The sequence below is a fragment of the Amphibalanus amphitrite genome, unplaced genomic scaffold, assembly GCF_019059575.1.
Source record: "Amphibalanus amphitrite isolate SeventyFive unplaced genomic scaffold, NRLGWU_Aamphi_draft 000051F_arrow, whole genome shotgun sequence".
Lineage (NCBI taxonomy): Eukaryota > Metazoa > Arthropoda > Thecostraca > Balanomorpha > Balanidae > Amphibalanus > Amphibalanus amphitrite.
Window position 1 is genome coordinate 1,259,740 of NW_024881547.1, and position 21,159 is coordinate 1,280,898.

Consider the following 21,159-nt stretch of genomic DNA (forward strand, 5'->3'; position numbering starts at 1 on the left):
GGCTCGGTGCCATCTGCGGCGAGGACTGGCTCCTGGGGCCGTGGCCCGCGTCCCTCCGCGAGGCCCCTATCAGCGTTTTGGAACTAGTGGCTGTCGCTGTAGCCGTGCACGTGTGGCGAGATCGGTTCGCGCATCGCTGCGTCCTTGTGCGCTCAGATAACTCCGCTGTGGTGGCCTGTATAACCTCTCAGTCATCTCGCTCGCCTGCCCTAATGCCATGGCTCCGATTCCTTTTTCTCACCACCGTCTCTCATAACATTCTTGTGCGTGCCGTGCACACACCCGGCATCGCCAATGCAGCAGCTGACGCCCTGTCCCGCGGTCTTGTGCAGGTCTTCAAGGAGCTCCGCCCGTCCGCAGCAGCCACGCCGACGTCCTGGGACTGGCCGGCCTGCGGCACGCTCTCACCGTTCACCAGCTAGCTGGTGCCGCGCTAGCTCCTGCCACCATTCGCTCTTATCGAGCAGTGTGGGGCCAAATCCGCGTTTTCCTCACTCTGCCGCCCACTGCTGCCCTGTTTCCCATCTCAGTGGCCGACACTGCTGATTTCCTGGCCTCTCGACACGAGCAGGGCTGTTCCGCTTCCACCCTCGCCGCCGAGGCGTCTGCCATCTCCTACGGCCACAAGCTAGCTGGCGCGCCGGATCCCACGGCGGACTTCCGGGTGCGACAGCTGTTAGCGGGATCCCGCCGGCTACGGCCGAGTGCGGACAACCGCCTCGCCGTCTCCCTGACCGAGCTCGGCGAGCTCTGCGCCGCACTCCATTTCCTAGGCCTCTCCCCGGTAGACCGTGCTGCATTCCGTGCCATCTTTACATTGGCTTTCTTTGCTATGCTTCGCCCGGGCGAGGTCGTGCGCGGCCGAGACCTGACCCACACAGTCCGACTCAGCCACGTGAGTCTCGTCGGCCCCCAGCTTTCTCTCACCATTCCATCCTCAAAAACGTCGGCCTCCCCGTTCACCACCACGCTTCGAGACCGGCCCGATCTTGCCACGTGTCCGGTCGCAATCTGCACCCAAAGTGCATGACGGGTGTACAAACGTACGAATACACAGACCCATATTCATCAGTCATGCATTTGCAAGCGCAGCGGAACGGAGAAATGCATTTGACGAGCGACACCTACGGGGTCGTGCGGCAAAAACTTTCTCTGTCCGCGGGCGCCACTGCAGCGACACCTGCCGTGTGGCTCCAACACTATTGGCTCAGTCTGTGCGCCCACGCCGTGCCGCGAGCACCGATCCTACACATTGCTCAGCGTTCTTGTCTTTCCGATTGTCCACCGCCACCCCGCCGCCGCCTGTGGTACTGTGTTTCCATGCATTGCTGGCTGTGTAAGCGTAATCTGCACCCAAAGTGCATGACGGGTGTACAAACGTACGAATACACAGACCCATATTCATCAGTCATGCATTTGCAAGCGCAGCGGAACGGAGAAAAGGAAGTCATGCAACATTGACAGAAAATTGCTTCGGCGTGTAATTGCTTTGTCTCGTTCTTCGGCTCTTACGCCTGGCTAGGTAAGTATGTGCATTGTGCAATGTGCAAAGCAAGTAACTGTAACATCGAAGCAATGAATTTTTGTAGCGAGAGAAAATGGCGGCTAAAAAATAGTGTATATGTTATGTAAGCACCTACAATATGTTTATTCAGCGATGTTTCGACGATTATCACCGCTTTGGCTATCACTATCCTTCCGCTTTTCTATCAACCACTACTTGCTAATTAGACTGGCGTGGATGTGGATTGTCCTCTGAAGCTGCGCCCACGCGGCCTGTTCTCTAGAACCACTTCCCGTTCCCGCAGCTCCCCTCTTCCAGGAGGGAGGCGTTATCCGCGGGTCACGAAGCTAGCACAAAGAGGGTGCACAGTACACACTGCACAGTGTGCTGTGCACAGTGCGCAGGCCTGCTCCAAGCGGCCTGGTGTGTGTGAATCACGAGATGACTAGCAGCCCGCCACGACAGGGGTGTGACTGCGATCGGTAGAATAAATCAAAACCACGGAATTACGGAACAAAACCACGGAATCACGGAACATCACGGCGAGATTGCAGGCCGGTAGGTGGTTTAGAAGAATCGCACCACACTGTGGTGAGCTGAAAAACAGCCGGTAGCACTGTGCACTGCTGGCGATCTTATCACGCACACTATAAGAGGATGAAGAATAATTGTGCATCCGAAAATGATAGTTTATTACGGCATATAAGTCGGAATAAAGTGACGATGGGATATCCTGTTTATTCATATTGATGAAGACTGTCAACCGGCTGCTTAGTGACAGTGGTAACTGATCGCAGGCTGATTGTCATGTCATGCTGCATATCTGAACCTTTCGTAGCTTTTGACCGACCATGTCAGCTTAACGTTTTCAAACTTCCGTCTGCATTTACTCAAATATGCAACGATTACCGGTGGCTATCTGCCACCGTGAGATAGCGTATTCATTAACGAGCCCCGATCGACCGACGTTTACCTGTTATTAAACCGTACCGTTTGCAGGCACGGCCTTCCTGACTTCTGTGCAGCGTGCACAGCGTCAGTCATTCGAAACGAGATATTTGCTCTCCGGTACGACCTTGAGAGGTTTTCCGAGCCAGGACTGGCACGCCGAACTTGTACGAATGTGTGTAAACATGACGGGAACTCTCGGGCTCCGCAAGTGTCGGTTCTACGGACGATCGCAGAATGTCGCCGCTCTTGTCACAAGGTCCTTTTTGACAGCAGCTACAACTGAGCGTGTCTTTCGACATACGGTGGTGACTTACGAAACATGTACAAAATGGCCTTGCTTACAGTGTAAAAATGCGCCAACGGGATACATATACGGTACCGACGCACTTGCATTTAAAGGCGGAGAGCACTGAACGAACAGAGTTAATGATAATCGCGTGTAGCAACATTGAGCGCGGATATTTGTGGTTTTGCCCAATTGAGCCCTTATAAAAGAATTAACGGGGGTTGAGGACGCAACCCATGAACCAGCGATTTGGCCTCTTTTGCACTTCATCTTTTTGTTTAATTATTAGACTTTCGTTGGATATCTGGTTCAAGGACGATGTGCTTGGGCGCAAAATGGCCTTGTAGTCGGCGCGTCCTAAGCCCCAATAAGCAAACAAAACCATGTACTCTGTGCGGGCTTGTACCAAATCGGGTCATCATGTATCATCGAGAAGAAAGACACGCCTTCCCATAATTATTTAGATAACCATTAGCCGTTTTCACGATTGGCTATCTGGTGAATGCACCTAATTTGACCAAATCTGCACCAAGTCTCTTTAACAATAAATAATCATAGCATCATGAATTTATTTCAGTGCTTTAATCGAAAATGACGTCTGATATTTTGAAAAATGACGGGTAGGTAAGCATCTGTGCAGCTCAAACTGATAACTTTTAAGAAACACACTGAACCTATACCTTGACCACTGCATATGTACCTGCATTAAAAATATTATGTATTTGAATAATGTTGTCGTTTTTATACACCTACATATATCTGTACTAGATAACGTACAAAATACAGGTAGCTTTCAAATTCTATTTTGTAACCAAGTCGCTGCCGCTAGTCGTGCCATTCGCACACGTGCTTAGCTCTCTAACTAAATTGAAACAAACTCGTTAGTACGTTTGTTACATTTAACTTTTGAGGCCTATAAGTTGAACGTCACTGGTTTGATGTACTGCCACGCGTCAATGCATTCTCATAACGAGCTTCAAGGGCACATCAGAACCGGTTATGCTGTAAGCAAGGCATTGTTTTCGTCCTCAGGAGTCAGATTCAGGACACTGTTTTCAGCATTGTGGTATAACGAAATGCTATGTGACGCAGTTACCTAATGCATGTGATGAAAATGTGATGAACTAGTCTTCATGAGAATGGCATTATCAACCGTTCGCCAATCGCATCCTACAAAACAAACGTAATTTTCCAGATTGCACCGCATCTTACTATATGCATGCCGTTTGGTGGTAGGTATAATGTTGTATGTTGGTGAACGACGAACGTGTTTCGTCAACTTCAACGAACGCCATGGGTGGAATCAGTCATCATACACATATTGACCTTACAACATTAGCCTACATTCTAGTTTTATGCGTTGACAGGGCTGAAATATTTAGCCGCGAGGACGTGTGTCATATGAAAATGGTTTCATGACTTATGCGAAAAAGCTTAACGGTCATCCAGCGCTCTAGCTGCGTTCTATATCTAACAGGTATCCGTGGGATTTTGCCTTTTTCGCTCCGAGACCGATGCTTGCGTGCTCTCTCTTACTCACTGGTCGTGTACCGCTGCACAGTGCGGTGCACGGCTGATACGGCTTGTCAACCAGCAGCCGAGTATAGACGGCACCTGTGTGTTTGTGTTTGTGTCCCCCAGCTGAGAAAAGTGGAGTATGACCGTTCTCTTTTCGTAGAATCGGCACTGAGTACAGATGTGAAGGGTCGTTATTCGGACACTAAACCGCTCCGTTGTAGGCAATAGGCTGGCAATTATATAAGTAGGTATATTGCTTACAGAGCTGAATTGGTTCATAACTCTCGGGGTATCATTAGATTTCAGATTCCACAAACGTCTAATCACTCATGGTCTGCAATTGGCCAGCGGTGGGTCGCAGGGGTTACTGTGTAGCGTGTACTTAGGTACTCAGTTTGCTTTTATTTCCCTTTTACTGTTGCTAGGTGTGTTAACTGTGACGGGACCAGTGCGCTGCTCTAAGCAGAATTCTATAGACGTCAGCATTTAGGATATCAAGCTCTGGGACCCACGCCGTTCCATGAATGATGAGAATAAGGCCGAGGTGTGCTATCAAGCTATCTTTCTAGTTGAGGTTTATTTGTCATTGGGTTTACAGTGCAGGGATATTTCCATCTCGCACTCCTCTGGGTTGCAAAGATAAGAATTTGTTATCTTTGCATCCCTCTAGCGAATGAGTGAAGAACATAGCTAGGAACACAGAAAGAAATTAAATTTTGTTGATTTTAAAGAAAAATAGGTATTTGGGTCGATGCAAGGAAGTTTGATCTTCTTTACCGATATGCTTTAAAGCTTGATAATCACTTATCGTTATAGGTATATAAATCCTCAAGGCTTGTGATGTTACCTACACTTGAAAGTATTGAGTGAAAATAAAATATGTAAATTGCATAATCTGAAGATCTGAAGACTGAATGTAACGCATGACGCGCCATAATCCTGCGACTAGATTTTGTCGCAATCCAATTCATCTGTTAGACGCTCACATCTCGGAAACCTGAATACTAGCTGCAGTCTGCATCTTAACACGCGCAGTGGAAGGGGGGCGGATTTCGCCCACCCCTCCTGTTTTTCGCCAATAACTCGCGCTGCAAACATAATATTAATGTGAAATTTCGGCTACCTGTCCAGAATTGAATTGCGGATCTTCTCGTGCAAGAGATAAGAAAATCAATTCACAACTTTTCTAGTAATAGCGGTGTTAAGTCAAACATCCTGCCGCCGCCGCGGCGCGGCGGCGCGGCGCGGGCGGCCGGCGCTAGCCGTTACGCGCCGCCTGAATTGTAGACTGTGCCGGGGTGGGATGGTTCCGTCTTTACATCGCGCTCCTTACCGCTGATTATATTAGATTCGCGTCAAATTCGGTGAGAAGACTGAGAAATGTACAGCCAATCATATGGTCAAAGAATTTTGAAAATCGGCCGGTAACAACTTGAGTTATGAGTGTGTAAACACAAAATTGTGATTGCCGCGTTTCCCGCGTCGGCCGATCCCGCTTCAGCCGACGACATCTTACCCTTAGCAGGCTTCTAACTGCCGTATGTATTGTTGAATTATCTAGAAATTCACCATACATACTCACAAATATTTGTTCTTTTGTATAGTGAAAGAAAAAAGAAAATCGGCCGGTAACTTTTTGAGTTATCGGCGTGTAAACGCAAAAAAGTTTCTCATATGGCAGATTTGACCACATTTGACCTCATTTGACGTTGAGGATATTGACCTAGGGTCATGAAATTCACACACAACAGAGTTCCCCATGGCCCCCACCTACCCTCCAAATTTCGTCTTTCTAGCTTCAGTGGGAGCTGAGATCTTAGGGGGGGGGGCGACATCCGCCCCCCCCCCCCTTCCACTGGGCGTAGTACTCGCAACCCTTCCACTGCGCGTGTTAAACCAGACCGTCTTTACGAGCGTACCATGAGTTACGGCCTTCGCTTACAACACGGCCTCTCATCTAACGCTGGCCAATGGCCATGCCTCAGAAAATGAGCGCTGTTGCTGCAACTTCTGCTGTTATGAAGACATCCACCTAGGAAGTACAGCCCACAACGTATTTAGAACTGGTTCTTTCAACATCTAGGACAGGGAATCCTAAAACATTGACGTTCAGGCACGCTTCTCACTTTTTACAAGCTCCAATTAAATTCATTAATTTACCGACGTTTCACCTAAGTCCTCACACATCTGACTGGATCTGAATCGCCCCAAATTCCGTCAACCAGACGTGCCTGGGCTACCTCACGACCTGCTCCGACGGATGAAAGCGAGATCAAGCCCGCCGTCTTCCCGGACCGGCTCTGCGATCTCGTCCGGGCAGACCGGTGCCGACGCCTATCGCGCGGGAACGCAGCCGTCGGCGCCGCCGTCATTGCCCGTAATCAGGGTAGAGCCGACATAATCGGACCATCTGCCGACCGGCCACGGCGCCGACGGACCGTTCGAGCCGCGCAGACCGCTCCCCAGCCGGTGCACCCGAGCCCGCAGTCGGGCCATCGTGGGAAGCCACTCCTCGGCGGGCCTGAATCAGGGCGGGGAGGACGAGCCAGAGACTGGGGCCGGATCCGGGACCGGGGCTCGTCAGCTGACCGACCGGCCGGGGCCGAACCGAGCGCCTTTGGAAGGTTGGTCAGCGGTATTTGTCGCGACGCGAGCGATGCCGGTAGGACGGCTGGCCGGTCGGCTCGCGTGATATCGTTTGAGGACGACCAGCACCGCGGCAAATATGGAATCTCCACGGACACGCGGACACAAATAAGGGCACAGATAGACGGGTTTGTGACGGACACATGGGACACCGATGCTGGACACATAGACAACCGATACACGACTGTATGACGTGCAGTGAATCCATGGGCTTGATGAGTGATTAATGGACATGGATGTCGAAAATTAATGCTCGAAGTAGGTGAAAGAAGAAAAACATGGATAAACAAAAATATCCTTCTGACATGGATAAATGTGAGGGTTAACGACAGGGTCACAGGTGGCCTAGCTTGGAATCCCTGTCACGTCTCTTATCTTTCTCTTCTCTTCTCTCTAGTTTTCTCTGTCCCTTGCTCTCCCTTACCTGACTGGACTCGTCCGAGGTCGCTGAGGAGCACAGCCGCCGTGATGACTGTGACACAGCACCAGCAGTGGCGATGGCGGGCTGATGCAGACATCTCGGAGCTTCTGACCTCTCCACAGCGTAACCAGGTCGCGCTGGTCGGGTCAGTCCCCTTTCTCGGTCAGGTCAGCACTCCGGTTCTCCCACGCACAGACGGGCTGAGCTGGCAGCCGCTTCAGAGCCGAGCCAGGCACGGTTAGATCCCCAGAGCGATCCAGCTAATATGGCCTGAGTGGGTGGGGTGTCCACTAGGCTGTTGTCTGGCTGTGACCTGCTGGTGACCTGGTTTGACCTCGCTGGGATCGAACTGAAGAATGTAGTCTTACTCACAGAAACCTCGCCGTCTAAAACTCTCCCAAACTCCGCGGATGGCTTTCTCACAAAACTCACAACACTGACAGGGCGGGTGTTAGAAACCTGACCGGCACGGCCGACCTCGCTGGTAAAACCGGCGCAGCTGGCGTTTCGCCACTGTAAGCGCGTCCGGCCTCACGCTTTCGCAGGATACGATTTGCAGCAGATCTGGGTGGCGTCACTGGGGAAGCCAGAGCGCACATCCTGACATCCGGTCACCTCTCGGTCCGCTCAGCACTCTGAATCAGCGCATTCGTGGAGATTAGCTCGTCAGCACCGCGCGCTGATGTTGGTTCGGGTGCTGGCACTGTGACGAATCACGGATCACGGGTCACGGGTTGCAGGTCACAGGTCACGAGTTGCAGGTCACGCTTTGCTGCAACTAGTACTGCTTCACTGAGCATCTGCGTCTGTCTGATTTATGTTTTTAAACACAGATATGCACGGGGCCAGAAATTTCTTCTTGGCCGCCTGATTCGCACGACGTTAAGGGTTTCTTGTCACACACCACATCCCAATCTCGATCACCCAGCACAAAGTTCACGCCCAACCGATCACCACTGTGTTGATGACGGCACGGCCGTCGACCGCGGCGGCTCACCACTGACCAGCGCGCGCGGCCGGGCGGCTCGCCACACCGGCCACCGGCACCGGCACTTTTCCCGGGCCCATTCGCAGCCAAGGCCAACGGCCCGGCTCGCACGCTGCCGCCGAATCGCTGCCGGTGGTGCTAGTTGGTGCTGATGGTGACGGGTGCAGGCCGCAGCGCCGTGCTGACCTCTCGGCTCTCACACAACCGTGCTAGGACCACGCCCAGGTGGAGGTCGTTCCCAGAGGAGCTGACCTGCAGAGCTGCTCTCGACTCCACGGCCGCCGCTGCACTGTCCACTCACCCGCAGGAGAGTGCTGCCGCCGCGCCGGCCTCCGTTCCCGTCCCGTCCAGTCTGCAGAGCCGGCTCTCAGCTTCTCCAGGTGGAATGTCGAGTGACCGAAACGACGCGAACCGACCACACAGTGATGAGCGAATTTCGAGTCATTTCGAGTCAACATGCGTGGCTGTTCGGTGTTGCGTATTCATGAATTAATCATCGCCCGGTGTCGTTTTTCGCAGTCGGTATTTACAGACGTTTAGTGAGTTTTTGTCAGCATTTTCGGACCGTCAGTCGGCTGCCGCCGGTCGGTGGGGTCAGAGACCTGTTGACCGGTCGGGCCACCGCAGCAGGGCGGACGCGTCAGCGTCAGTGTGCCATATATGTCGATTGAATAGCAGGGTGTGCATAAAGTTAGCAGCAGCTCATAATGGGCATGGGGAGGGGAGAGCGTCAGCGATGACCATACGGTTCTCATGTACGCTGGCTCTGTTGGGAGTGGGACTTTGTGTATTGTGCTCTCAGTACAGAACAGCTGTAGCTTACGAGAATCACAAGATGCTCCGTACTCATCACAGTTGCGGGTGAAGAAGAAAAACATTATAGAATGCAGCCGACACGATAGAATGTTGTTACAGATAACCACGGCGTTCAGCGTTGCAAGTCAAATCAATTCATTTTTTGTAATATAAGGGCATGAAGTACAAACTTTGTATCAATGTAGGTGACACATGTAAATAAAGAATGTAAAATTATTGTTATGAATACATCATGGCATCATGACTCACTACGACCGCTACATTGTATAATCGCTATTTGGTTCTGGGCTGATAACGATTTCCAAAGAAAATTTACCAACGTGAGTCTTGCAGAGTGGAAACGTCTGTCTGGATATGGTCTATGTAAGTGCAGCTTTGCAGAATATAATGACAGAACTTTTGCCACTCTAGACTGAGAACTCCAATCGTGACAGCTAGCTTACCAGTACTCGTGACGTGGATAAGGTTTGGACTAATCTGATGGCAGAGATCATTGGGTATGGTCCCAGGGCCCAGACACCGTTTCCCGGTCTACAAATTATTGCAGGGGACTCGGTTACACAGATACACCGCTTTGGCTTATCTCGCGTAGTCATTGGTCGCTAATGGCGATGCCACAGAGAATGACATTTCGACCGTCAAAGATCTATAGCACGCGTATAATATAAAGCTGGCAGCAGTTCCATATTCACATATCCTACAGATATTATAAAACGACAACCCTTTTGATTTCGCTCGGAATGCGAAATTTCATGAATTTTAACATTAGCTCTATGACGTTGCATGGTATGAATGGCTTTTGCATTCTAAAATTAACCATGGCATTAAAGCCGTACAAATAAATTTCGGAAAATGACGCTCGTGCAGCTACTATTACCAAACAATTGGATGCCCGGCAAAATCCCGTTGAGATTTTGATGACTCAAGTTGCTAACCTATCGATTTTGAGCATAATTGAAAGGGTCGGATCGTTTTTATGCAATCGTCGTTTTCGGCGCTGAGGCTAAAATGAAATATTGGGTGCCAGGCAAAATACCGTTGGGGTTTATGGTCAGGGCCTCATTTGCTAACCATTAGGCATCGATTTTGAGCGAAATCGAAAGGGTCGTCGTTTTTTAATATCTGTTGAAATATGTCCATATCAAACTGCTGTTAGCTATGAACATGAATAGGTTATACCTAGCTAGCTCCCTACATGCGTACCTATGAATTTTTTTTTTTTTCTGGACAATGCTGATGTGTGACAGTGGGTATAATATCTCTTGCGCGAATCACGAGTGGCGTCGTTTCTGACTAAGTTTTGTGGTCATGAAAAGAAGAAAGGGCCGAAGGGCCACAGACAGAGCGAGATAATAAGCCAACGAGCGACTTTAACCTCGTTTGTTGTTCGTACCTACTGCATGAATCCTATCATATACATAATTCAGGAACTAGCTCCGGGGACAAGTCAATAGCTCCGGGCAAAATTCGTAAATGAGTTCATCTGTGCTCTCGGGTGGGTTTTATAATCAAAGCTCAGGCGAATTACTCTTTTCAGTCAGACGTTGCTGACAAATTGTTACCGACTGCACTTTCAGGTAGACGGCTCACGGCAGGCTGACAAATAGGTATTTATAGTTTTCTCAAATAGATACATAAAATCAAACACGCATAACTGCTTCATGATGATTACACGACATGATTCATGATTATAGAAGACGATCCAAACCTGATCTTCTTAACATACATCCGCCAAGACATCGGTTTTTAACCCGCTCTTCTGGTTTCTTTATTTTTTTGTGTCGTGCTGGGGAGGGGGAATTTTCACGTCCCCCCCCCCCCCCCCCGGCTAACTAGGCTCTCGGGTCACGTAGTGACACGCAGTATAGCGGCATTCGAAAGAGCGTCAAAGATAATGACGGAAATACTTTGGTCAATTTTTAGGTCAGGTTAAAGGTCAGGTCACCAGAAATAATCAAAGGTCAAATTTTGTCTATTTCAACAATTTTCGAAACGCCCGACGTAACTCGAAAACCAATAGAACTACAGCGTCGCGAAAAAAGAAACGCATTCGATAGCTGCTTTACTATTTACAGGCGTTTCTGAGTTTGCAGATCTGACCTAAGGTCAGCGGTTTAGCCTCTAGAGGGCAAAAACTAAAAAAGCCGTTTTACGAAAAATGTTTCTCGGTAATAACTTTTGACTCAAGAGAGCCACGACATTAGTTTTGCCAGCATCGTGTTCTTCTCGTCGAAACGCGCCGAACAATATAAATTGACATTGATCATGCATTTCGAAAATTTGACCTCAGGTCAAGGTCATGATCTGACTTGAAAGGGTCATGCTGCATATCAATCGATCCGTATCATCAAACTGAACACATTTGACTTGTTATCACCGCTCTAATACGTCTCTATCAAAATTGATAGTAAAAAACTGCTGGCGAGTGGTGACCTTGCGTGACCTGAGATGACCTCAGAGGCACACAGGGGTCAAAGGTGCAGTTTTCCTATTCAGTGTGTCATGTTTACCTCTTATTACGATGCTTGAGAGCGTTTAGAACGATATTCGTCCAAAAGAGGGGCATTTCAATGGCACGCCGCCGTTTTTGATATAGTCGTGAAAAGCCTGAGGGGGAAGGCGTGAAAACGCCCCCCCCCCCCCAGCATGGCGCGGGTTAACCGCATCCAAATTATGGACACAGTAACGCATCAAACAGCCACCACTGGAATGATGCTTGTATATTGCCCAGCGGCCAGCCAACACATCTTGCATCTCACTATCGCTATATATAGGTAAGTGATAGCGCTGTTAATTCTATAGGGGAAGCCGGGGGAAGCCCGGCATAGTAAGCTCTTTTTCATTTTTATTACATAGGGGAAGGAGGGTGAATTGCGCCACCTTAAGGAAAAACGCTAATTGTAAGAAAACAGATGGAGATATAAGCATGCACTGGTAACCACTTCAAAGAGGAACTCATTAGCTACGATTTAAGAGCCTCCCGATCAATTAAGAATGTTTCGTTTGCTTCCGACAGCTGCTTTTTCAGAAACATGCAAAAGGGCGCATTTACCAACAACTGCTGTAAATTGCGCCAGGGGGATGGCGCAATTAGAATCCAATTGCGCCCTATATTTAAACATGGCTAAGCGAATGACACGGAATGCGTACACCCCGGCAGTTTGATGCTATTGCGGCTTACTTAAACATTTATAATGTTAATCAGGCTGGATAAATAATAAATGTAGATATAAATCGCGATGTTTTTTGCCCAAGTAAATCACTTTACATGTGTCCGTATGCTTGTACAAGTGCAACGAAAACGTTTAGTGTAAGCGGCTAGATATATGTGAACGTATGCGCCTATACGGTTAAATTTTCAATAGTTTCTGTCAAAATTAATAGTTTTTATCGTTTCGACCACTTGTTGACATCAGTTTTTACTTTTTTATCATAGCTGTCACCTCTCACGCCCGAGTCCATGTTGAAAATGCCGTATTTTGTCAATTACACCACAAGCTCGCAGCCTAAATGGCAGCTGCATTTTTAGTTTGACGAGAGAAATAATTTGCGGACTGGCGACAGCGGGCTGCTCCCCTGCCTGGCATTAAACTCCTTTTTTTATTGCAATTAGTTAATGATGCAATCATACTGTCGTGATACAATAGCTACACCATTATTCTATTTGCGCCCCCATGGCGCAATTGCCATGGGCGCAATTAAAATTGAGATACTTTTTAATAAAAGCGTAGAAGTTATCATAAATATGCTGAAGGAAGTTTACTGTTCAAGTGAAATATAATGAAAAAAGGGGTTTTCTTTCTAAATATCACTCTGAAAATCACACACGTATCACACATTTTTATAGCCAACGGTTCAAAATACTGCAAAAAAGTTAAGAAAACGCCGTAATATCTTTGATGGCGTAATGAGCCCTGCTGATTGGCTTCGCCGGAGAGCTTAGGCCATAAAATGAACTATCCGGTGGTGAAAATATTGTTTTCGAACACAAAATTATAAACATGCCATTGAATTCGTGGGAATGTTGGTGGGCGCAATTGGTTAGGAGGGCGCAATACACCCACTTTCCCCTACAATACGTGCTGTATAAAATGTTGATATCCTGCTAGCTAGCTAAGTTCATTGGCCGTGTTTTCACAAAAATTCGGTTTCGTGGAATAAGTATAAGGTTGAGAAAATCGAATTTTAAAAAAGTGTTGATTTTTCTGGGGTAAGCCTGGCATAGGGGTAACGCCGGCCACCTCCCCAGCGCTTTACAACGAGTTGATGAAACCATTATGTGTTTTCCAAATATTAACGGAAAGTGAAATATTAAGGTACTGATTAGCTCTGGACATCTAAGAGTGTATGTCACTACTGGTATTTTAGCTAGCGTCTACTACATATACAGTACAGGTCGATGAAAATCCTGATGCAAAATTGACAAAAAATGTGTATTTCAAAATTCCTTAAAATTTATTTTTCTTTATACCTTAATGCATCATATTGCATATCATTCGACTCGGCTGACGAAGAAGAACACAACGACACCATTTTTGAAGCTCTAGCTTCATTGTCTGTCGCGTTATCTGCAAAAACGTAGTTTGACCCTAGTTGACCTTAAGTGACATGACTGGCTTTGTCTATGATAACATGTTTATTTTCGAAATTTATCTTTGATCTAGGTGTAAACCAAACCTGCTCAGTACCTATTATCTCATGGAAAACAGTGGTTTAGTGGCATTGCTCTCGGTTGGGGGTAGGCTTGGCCACTCGCCCGGGGTTACCCCAATGTGCTAATTTTTATTTTAGAACAGCGATATTCGAAAAAAATGTCATACTTAAGCCAGCCTGCCTCGTCACCCCTCACTACAAATACTTAAACGGTCCTTACATAACATTCGTATAAATATTAGTACTGTATGGTATAGCATTAACAGTGAAAGATATCTCACTTTTTAGCTAAAAACCCTTAAAATATCATTTTTGCGCTATAACTTTAACAATATGCAATTTTTGTCAGCCTTAACTTTTTTGCTGGCGTTACCTTAGCTGCCACGCTGAAAGGACAAACAGTTGAGCATTTTATTGTGAATAATTTAGCCGGAAACGGGGTGGCCGGGCTTCCCCCGCGCCCGGGCTTCCCCCGGCTTCCCCTACCTTTTAAGTCTAGAACATTTTTCTGTATCTTAAAAGCTAGCTGTAGTCCTGACAGCTCTTCCCGCGGAAACGTTTCTGGATCAAAAATGGCAGGGCATGACGTCATTGTGGCCAACCTATCCTAGCCTTTGGAATAATATTTAGTCACAATGTGTAAAATTGGTGCCCAGATGGGTTCTGAAAGTTTGGTGACGATATCCGCAGTCGTTTAGGAGATATCTACGGAAAAATACGGGGAGGGGGGCGTTCCCTCATACGGGGCGCGGGTTAGCCCGATATATCGGTGCCGTATACCGGCGCCGCTCTGCCGTACATCGGTGATTCGGTCATCAGCCCTGGCACTCGGTGCGCTAATCCGGTCAGAGTGTATAGAACATCAGAGTATATAGACTCCGGTAGCACTAGCAAGGCACCGCCGGTCACCGCTGCAAGTTGCAACAGACGCCAGACGGTAGGTAACTGATAGGCATGTTACTCTGCCGGTAGAACTCCGCCGGTCGCCGCTGCGGCAGACGCCGAACGGTGAGCTACTCTAGTGCCGGTAGGACCCCACCGGTCACCGCTGTTACAGACGCAGAACGGTGAGCTACTCTAGTGCCGGTAGGACCCCACCGGTCACCGCTGCGGCAGGCGTCGCGCGGTGAGCTACTCCAGTGCCGGTAGGACCCCACCGGTCCCCGCTGCTGCAGACGCCGGGCGGTGTGTCTCCGTCTGTGTGGACGCGCCACTGCGGCTCAGACCGATCCGACGTCCCTCGAGGCTTCGGGCCGAACAGCACCGCTCGCAGCGCTGCTGAGCGAAATTGCAGGAGTCTTCTTCAGTAAACACTTGCAATACTGTTCTGATAGATATTTCGCGGCATCGTCTTGGGCCGGTTTTATATAAGAGCAGCTCTGCTGCTAGTACCACAAGGCTGGCGACTATTCCGAGAGGAATCAGATACAAAACGGGCAGCAGATCATGCATAGATAGCTCCTCGTATTGTTTGAGAGGCTCGCACATTATCTGATCTCGTTCCAATACGAGCCGTTTCATTCGCGAGATCGAGCCTGTTTCATACAGTTTTAGTAGCACTTTGGAAATGGCTGACTTGAGAGTGCTTCTTTCTTTGGAGATCGCCAAGTAAAATGAGGCAGGTCTGACGGGTGTGCGAAGCAGCGGGACATAGTTGCATGACTCCTTCCCAATAAAGTGATGCAGAATGTCCAACTCAAAATGTACCATGACTTTTGGGCGTAAGGCCCGAGGCATGTCTTCCTTGGTCCTATCGAAGGCAATAAACCGTTCACCGGTTACTGAGCGTTCGTACAACTTCCGTTCGTAGACATTGGTGCTGGTTCTTAGATCGTTGAGAAGGTGAGAGCCGTGAAGTAGGGCCAAACTCCAGTCGGGCTGTTTGACAAACTCGCGCAAGCTGCTGATGGGTCGTTTGACGGTGTGCGTCGTAAGGAACGACATCAAGTTGGCCGTGTAGTTGATGTAAATCAGAATTCCCAGCATCCAGCCGAAGATGGTGGCCGTACGGCCGGCCAGCGACTGCGGCGTCCTGTCCCAGCCCTGGCCCACCACGGTCATGACAACGGCCAGCAGACACGAGCCCCATCCCATGTCGCGCACCAGCCGGCCGTCCTCGGCTCTGGCACTGTTGAACCGCAGCGAGAGGCGCAGCACCAGCGAGAGCGCCAGCAGCATGGCGGCCAGCGTCCACCAGACGTCGGCGCCCAGCGGCCGCAGCAGGCCGGCGAACACGGCAGGCGACAGGGACGGCGTCACCGCCGTGTCGCGACGCACCAGGAACGTCGTGATGGAGGTCAAGCATGGAACCTTATCCAGAAAATCAACCACGGCCGTTCGAGCAGGTGTGGGAGTCAAGGAAGTCAGCGCCAGGTCGGCGCGCCCGTAGACCAGGTCCCCAATAACTCCTGTCCAGGTGCCGTTTGTGGTTTGACTGCCGTAGCCGTCGGTGAGCGGAGCCGAGATATTGTAGCTGAGGCCCAACTCTTCAGCGATGATATGCCACAACTGGACGAGGAAGCCACCATAAGTGACGGAGCCATCAGGCCGCTGCTGCACGGAGATGAACGGGAAGTCGTTGATGGCGACGATGCGCAGGGGTCGATCTGGCGTTCCGACGGACCACTCCGGTCCCGGTCCGCCGGACCATTCCGATCCCGGTCGGGCGGACCAGCCCGGCCCCAGCAGCGTCAGACCTCCGCGGTGCTCCTCCATCGGGCCAGCACTGGTGGCGGACTCGGTGGCACTTCTGACCCGATGGAACATCGCGACACGTACCAATGAAGCCAAACACCACTCGTCGATGGCGCTGCAAATGTACATATTTGACACTCTGACGCCCTTTGACGATGTGCACAGTGCACGCACACCTTTATCTAGGTCACAAGTGCGATATTAGAGGATGGACTCAATGTCAATTTTCCAAGACACTCAGGCAAATGACAGCCGTAGAATCATTTGGTAAGTGGTGTTCGGTGTCATGGTTACTGAAGAAACAACTCGCTGCTATGTTTTGTTGATTCTGTCATTAATAAACCATCATGATATTGATATTGTCGTATGAAAACGCTGAAAGGCTGACTGCTTATATGCATTGTCTGTTGTAAAAAGTTCAAGAATGAAATCATCGTACCGAACCAGTTACTCCAAAGCTGATATCGTCAAGTGAACTTGTCACAGGTCGTCAGCGCTCTTCCGTTGCACGACCGTAAGTGTGCAATTAACCAACTACCGTAATGTCTCAGCCAATTTGGTGGCCACATCTCGAGCCGCAGTTGTCACATGATCTCATCGCCCACCCCAACTTCATCCTCCAAACATCGTTGGAGGCCTCACAGTGTATTCAGCCCTTTTCTCATGGACACAAACTGTAATAGGTCGAACAGAAATTTAGCACTACTTCAATGTAAACAAACTCAGCTGTTCTCTGGAACGCGCACACAATGTCTGAGAGTGCCGCCAACACCGGCGGTCCCCACCCACCTCTCGGCTATCTCACACTTTGCACACCTCACTCGTCACTCCTCTCACACGCGTACACAGCTCGGACAGTACACAGAGTCCCTCTTACACTCGGTCGCAACTCGCAGTCCCTGCACAAGTCTCTGGATTCGGCGGGCACTTCTGTATGCCCAGGCACAGACACTACGGGCGCCGCCTCTTCAGTCAGCGCGCCGCTGTAACATTTCGCCCGTCTGGCGACCGCATCGTACCGCTCTTTACAAAACGGCCCGCCGCGCGGCCAGTGTTGGCCGCCTCTGGGCGTCTGGTGGCGTCACTGTCGCCGTCGCGAGGGCGCCACATCGCGGCCGCCGTCCGACCGGGGAGAGCGGAACAGAATGACACGGTCCGGCGCCCGGCGCCGCGAACACCGCCAATACTGGCTGGCATGACCCGCCGACCGTCCGCACACGGCGGCGGCCGCCGACCGGCCGGCTGGCGGCACCGGCACGGCGCAAACCCCAGTCCGGCCGGCCCAGTGACCGCCCGTGCGTGGAAAACGGTATCAAAGCGCGCCCAGCCGCCGCCTCCGCCGCCGCGGCGCCGCCCGGCCGTCGCCGGCACCACAGCCGCCCTCGGCGCACAGAGAGCGGCACATCATCCTAGAAAAGCTCGGGTAAAAACACAGAAAGCGTCTGGATCGAGCGAGGGCAGCCGGCGGCGCGGCGACGCCCGTCGCCATATTTGGTGAACGTGTACGTGTGTCAGTCTGCGTGTGTGAGTGTGTCTCCGCTATATCACAAGTTCTCCGCCCGCGTCTCGGCCGCGGCCGCACTACGAGAGCATGAAGCTGAGCCGTCCGTCGCGCACGGCGGTGGCGATGCGCTCAGCCATGATCTCGAGGCTGGTGTAGTCGGGCAGCTTCAGGTAGTTGACGCACGTCATCACGGACGGCAGGAAGTCGTCCGGGTTCTCGTTGGGCTGCACGATCTTACGGACGATGGTGAGCGGCGGCGAGAGCGCCCGGAACCCTACGGCGGCAACAAAGGCAGAGTTAGACGGGAACAACGACATGGGAGTTTGACGCGAACACAGGATTTATAGCGAGGAAATGACTAACAACCCATTGGCCGTTTCTATACACACGAACCCTAATTGCACTTACATTTGAAATAGTTCAGCACGACTAGCAAAGACTCAAGACAAATGGGATAAACGAAGACACAAAGAACATGCACATGTAGACCGGATTTCGGATAAACCCAGTCATCTTCCTGAAGAGTGAGCAGTGAACACGTTGTAGCCCCTCCAACCCAGGCATCCACCGAGCCCCTCTCCGACCCCGCTCGTTGCTCTCACCCCTCCACCCCTCTCTCTCTCCTCCGTCGCTCTCACCTCCGACGGGCAGGCGCGGCGATCCGGTGACAAAGCTGAGGAACTGACGCCGCTGCTCGCCGCTGAACTCTGTCAGCACGCGCACCAGACGCTTGATGGCCGGCGACTCGTGTGTGTAGCCGTGGTCCGGCTTGAACGCCTCGGTTAGCGTCCGCTCGTCCCACGAGCTCTCCTGGGGGCAGACGGGTCAGACACAGGTCAGATAGGTCAAACAGAGTTCGCACATGTCAGAGTCTAGATAGCGGTCACACGAATCAGACAGGGGTCACACATTTCAGACAAGGGAGACGACGGTCACTTAGTACCGCCCCGGATAGGAGGGAGAGCGGAGTTGGAGTCACGCCGACTATCTCAGCAGCTGACTTCACTTCACCCCTATCCCTCCTATGCCCCCCCCCCCGGCAGCTCAGCTCTGTGAGGAATGAACCATCAGCCGGTCTGGGCCCAGTCATTACCATGCCTTTGTGCGGGGCCGGGTTTTCGCCAGCGCGGTCTCCCGGGGGATTCGCTCCCCGACCTGCATCAATAGAGCCATATACTGCTCCGAGTCGGGCAAAAACTGGTCCTCACAGCCACTGCAGAGCTGCACGCAGTACTGACGGCTCTCTCTCTCTCTCTCTCTCTCTCTCTCTCTCTCTCTCTCTCTCTCTCTCTCTCTCTCTCTCTCTCTCTCTCTCCCTCTCTCTGCGTGCCGCAGGCCCAGGGACGGTCGATAAGCAATGTACACACCATAACTCAGTGTTTCCGCCACCGCAGCGCACCACTCTCGTAGGGGAGAGTGGGGCAAAGCGGCCACCCGGGGCAAAGCGGCCACCCATCGTTTTAGCCCTTCGTAGCTGGCGTCAGATCCAATTTATGGTTTCCAATTATACTTCTCTTCACGGTCGTTCGAATGAGCTAGACCGGGGTTTCAGGCCCATCACCATTGTTCTGTGAAACACGGAAAAGCATTTCTTGCCATGTTACCAACTATGTTTACAATTTTCAAATGTTATGTTATTCCATAACCGTTTGGAATTTTTTATAAGCGTTCTTGTCCATGCATTGCATGGTTATCGTACATGCATTCTACCAATTTTAATGTTTTTTACCCCACTAAAAGCTAAGCTGGAATATTTTTGTCTCGGACGGTATGCGCGGGGCAAAGTGGCCGGGGCAAAGTGGCCACCCCCCTATTGGCCATAAGTTGTTTTCATCTGGATAAAAAACATTATTTATATTCAAATGTGTCGTCATGCATTCATCTTGGCCACTTTTCAGTTGCATGAGTTACCAAATAATGCAATTAAATGTTTTTTCATGAAAATCCTTTCTTTGTTTACCTACAGGTGGAAGATAATAACGTAAACATCCATCCTCGCTTAAACCTTGTCACCATCAAATACCCTAGTCGTACATGAGGCAACTATGTTGTTTCTCATATCGGGACTTGAGAAGACGCCGGTGGCCGCTTTGCCCCAGGGTATGGGGCAAAGTGGCCAATATGCATAGGTTTAAAGTTTTGTCGATATCTTTTATATGTGAACGCCTTTGGAAATAAAACGCAGTTGAAATGAAAGGCAACTTAATAGGGATCACATTGGTATAGAAAGAATCTTTCCATGTTTAAAAATCAAGCGTTGGCATCGTGAGAAGCGTTAGGGTGGCCGCTTTGCCCCACTCTCCCCTACCCACGCCTGCTTCGTTACCGAAATGACAGCAATCTTATCCCCTTCGCCTGCAGCTACATTAACACTGACTTGGTACATACGGAGGGCGGTCTCGACATCGTACCTGTCGATATCTACATTTATCACCCGATGAAATACAAAATACCCACACAATTATGTGCATCTTACAATAATTTGGGGGTCTAGGGCGCCCGGACTGCGGTGGTCATCGGTGCCCATTCCGCGTATCTTACAGCACCCGACCCCTGCCGCAGCTGTCTCCCCAGAAACACTGACCTGGCTGCCGCAGAACAGGCTGTCAATCTCCTCAGGGAAGAACATGCCCAGGTTCTCTAGCGGGAACACCGACTCGAAGCCCTCTCTGAACGCCTCCATTTGCCGGTAGACGCTCTCATAGAGCAGCCAGTGAGTCAGCAGCTGTGGATAAAGCGAAAGATGGGGTCAGACGGCACGACACAAGAGGCACAATAGCATATCGAGTTAGGACAGCAACGTATGACCAATGATATTGGACGGTGAAAAACTATACTAGAATACAACATGGACTCACTGATACAAAGCTATGTACATAGCCACAAAAGCAAAAGTACTGTAAAGCAGCCAATGCCAACCATCGAGATAGCAAAGGCCCCGCACGATCCGCACCTGGAGGCACTAGTCCGGGTTGTGGACGGTGGGACAGTAGGACAGGCAGTGGGATTGTGGGACAGACAGTGGGACAGACAGCGGGACCCACCTTGAGGTTCTGGTCCAGGTTGTGGATAGTGGGACAATGGGACGACAGACAGTGGGACAGATACAGCTGGGCGGACAGTGGGACAGTAAGACCCACCTTGAGGTACTGGTCCAGGTTGTGGATGGTAAGACAGC

At 50.4% G+C, this 21,159-nt stretch overlaps 3 protein-coding genes across 5 annotated transcripts in view; all 3 read right to left on the minus strand.

Annotated features, from left to right (window-relative positions):
• Positions 1-8,600, minus strand: part of LOC122377834 — a 23,982-nt gene extending 15,382 nt beyond the window's left edge. The window contains exon 1 of the mRNA XM_043358309.1: positions 7,330-8,600. Within this exon, the coding sequence (XP_043214244.1) occupies positions 7,330-7,423 (94 nt within the window). The 5' untranslated portion in view covers positions 7,424-8,600. The remainder of the gene's footprint in view (positions 1-7,329) is intronic.
• Positions 7,938-16,549, minus strand: LOC122377805 (glutamate receptor-like). Its single transcript, XM_043358234.1, has 2 exons — positions 15,652-16,549; positions 7,938-8,029 (listed from the first exon to the last, which is right to left on the minus strand). Exons 1-2 carry the CDS (start codon positions 16,547-16,549, stop codon positions 7,938-7,940), a joined length of 990 nt encoding a protein of 329 aa, XP_043214169.1.
• Positions 16,550-17,106: 557 nt separating this feature from the next.
• LOC122377835 (E3 ubiquitin-protein ligase TRIP12-like) overlaps positions 17,107-21,159 on the minus strand; it is an 84,427-nt gene continuing 80,374 nt past the window's right edge. For all 3 annotated transcript variants that reach the window (XM_043358311.1, XM_043358310.1, XM_043358312.1), the window contains 3 exons: positions 20,566-20,706; positions 18,620-18,791; positions 17,107-18,255 (listed from right to left, as the gene is read on the minus strand). In XM_043358311.1, coding sequence (XP_043214246.1) covers positions 18,059-18,255; positions 18,620-18,791; positions 20,566-20,706 — 510 coding nt within the window. In that variant the 3' untranslated portion in view covers positions 17,107-18,058. The remainder of the gene's footprint in view (positions 18,256-18,619; positions 18,792-20,565; positions 20,707-21,159) is intronic.

Bases quoted from the DNA above. Each gene is read 5' to 3' on its own strand.
- LOC122377805 (XM_043358234.1), bottom strand. From the start codon at position 16,549: ATGTTCCATCGGGTCAGAAGTGCCACCGAGTCCGCCACCAGTGCTGGC. The intron at 8,030-15,651 runs GTTTGGCCCTAC...GATTCGTCACAG, and splicing joins TGTCAAACAGCCCGACTGGA to TGCCAGCACCCGAACCAACA.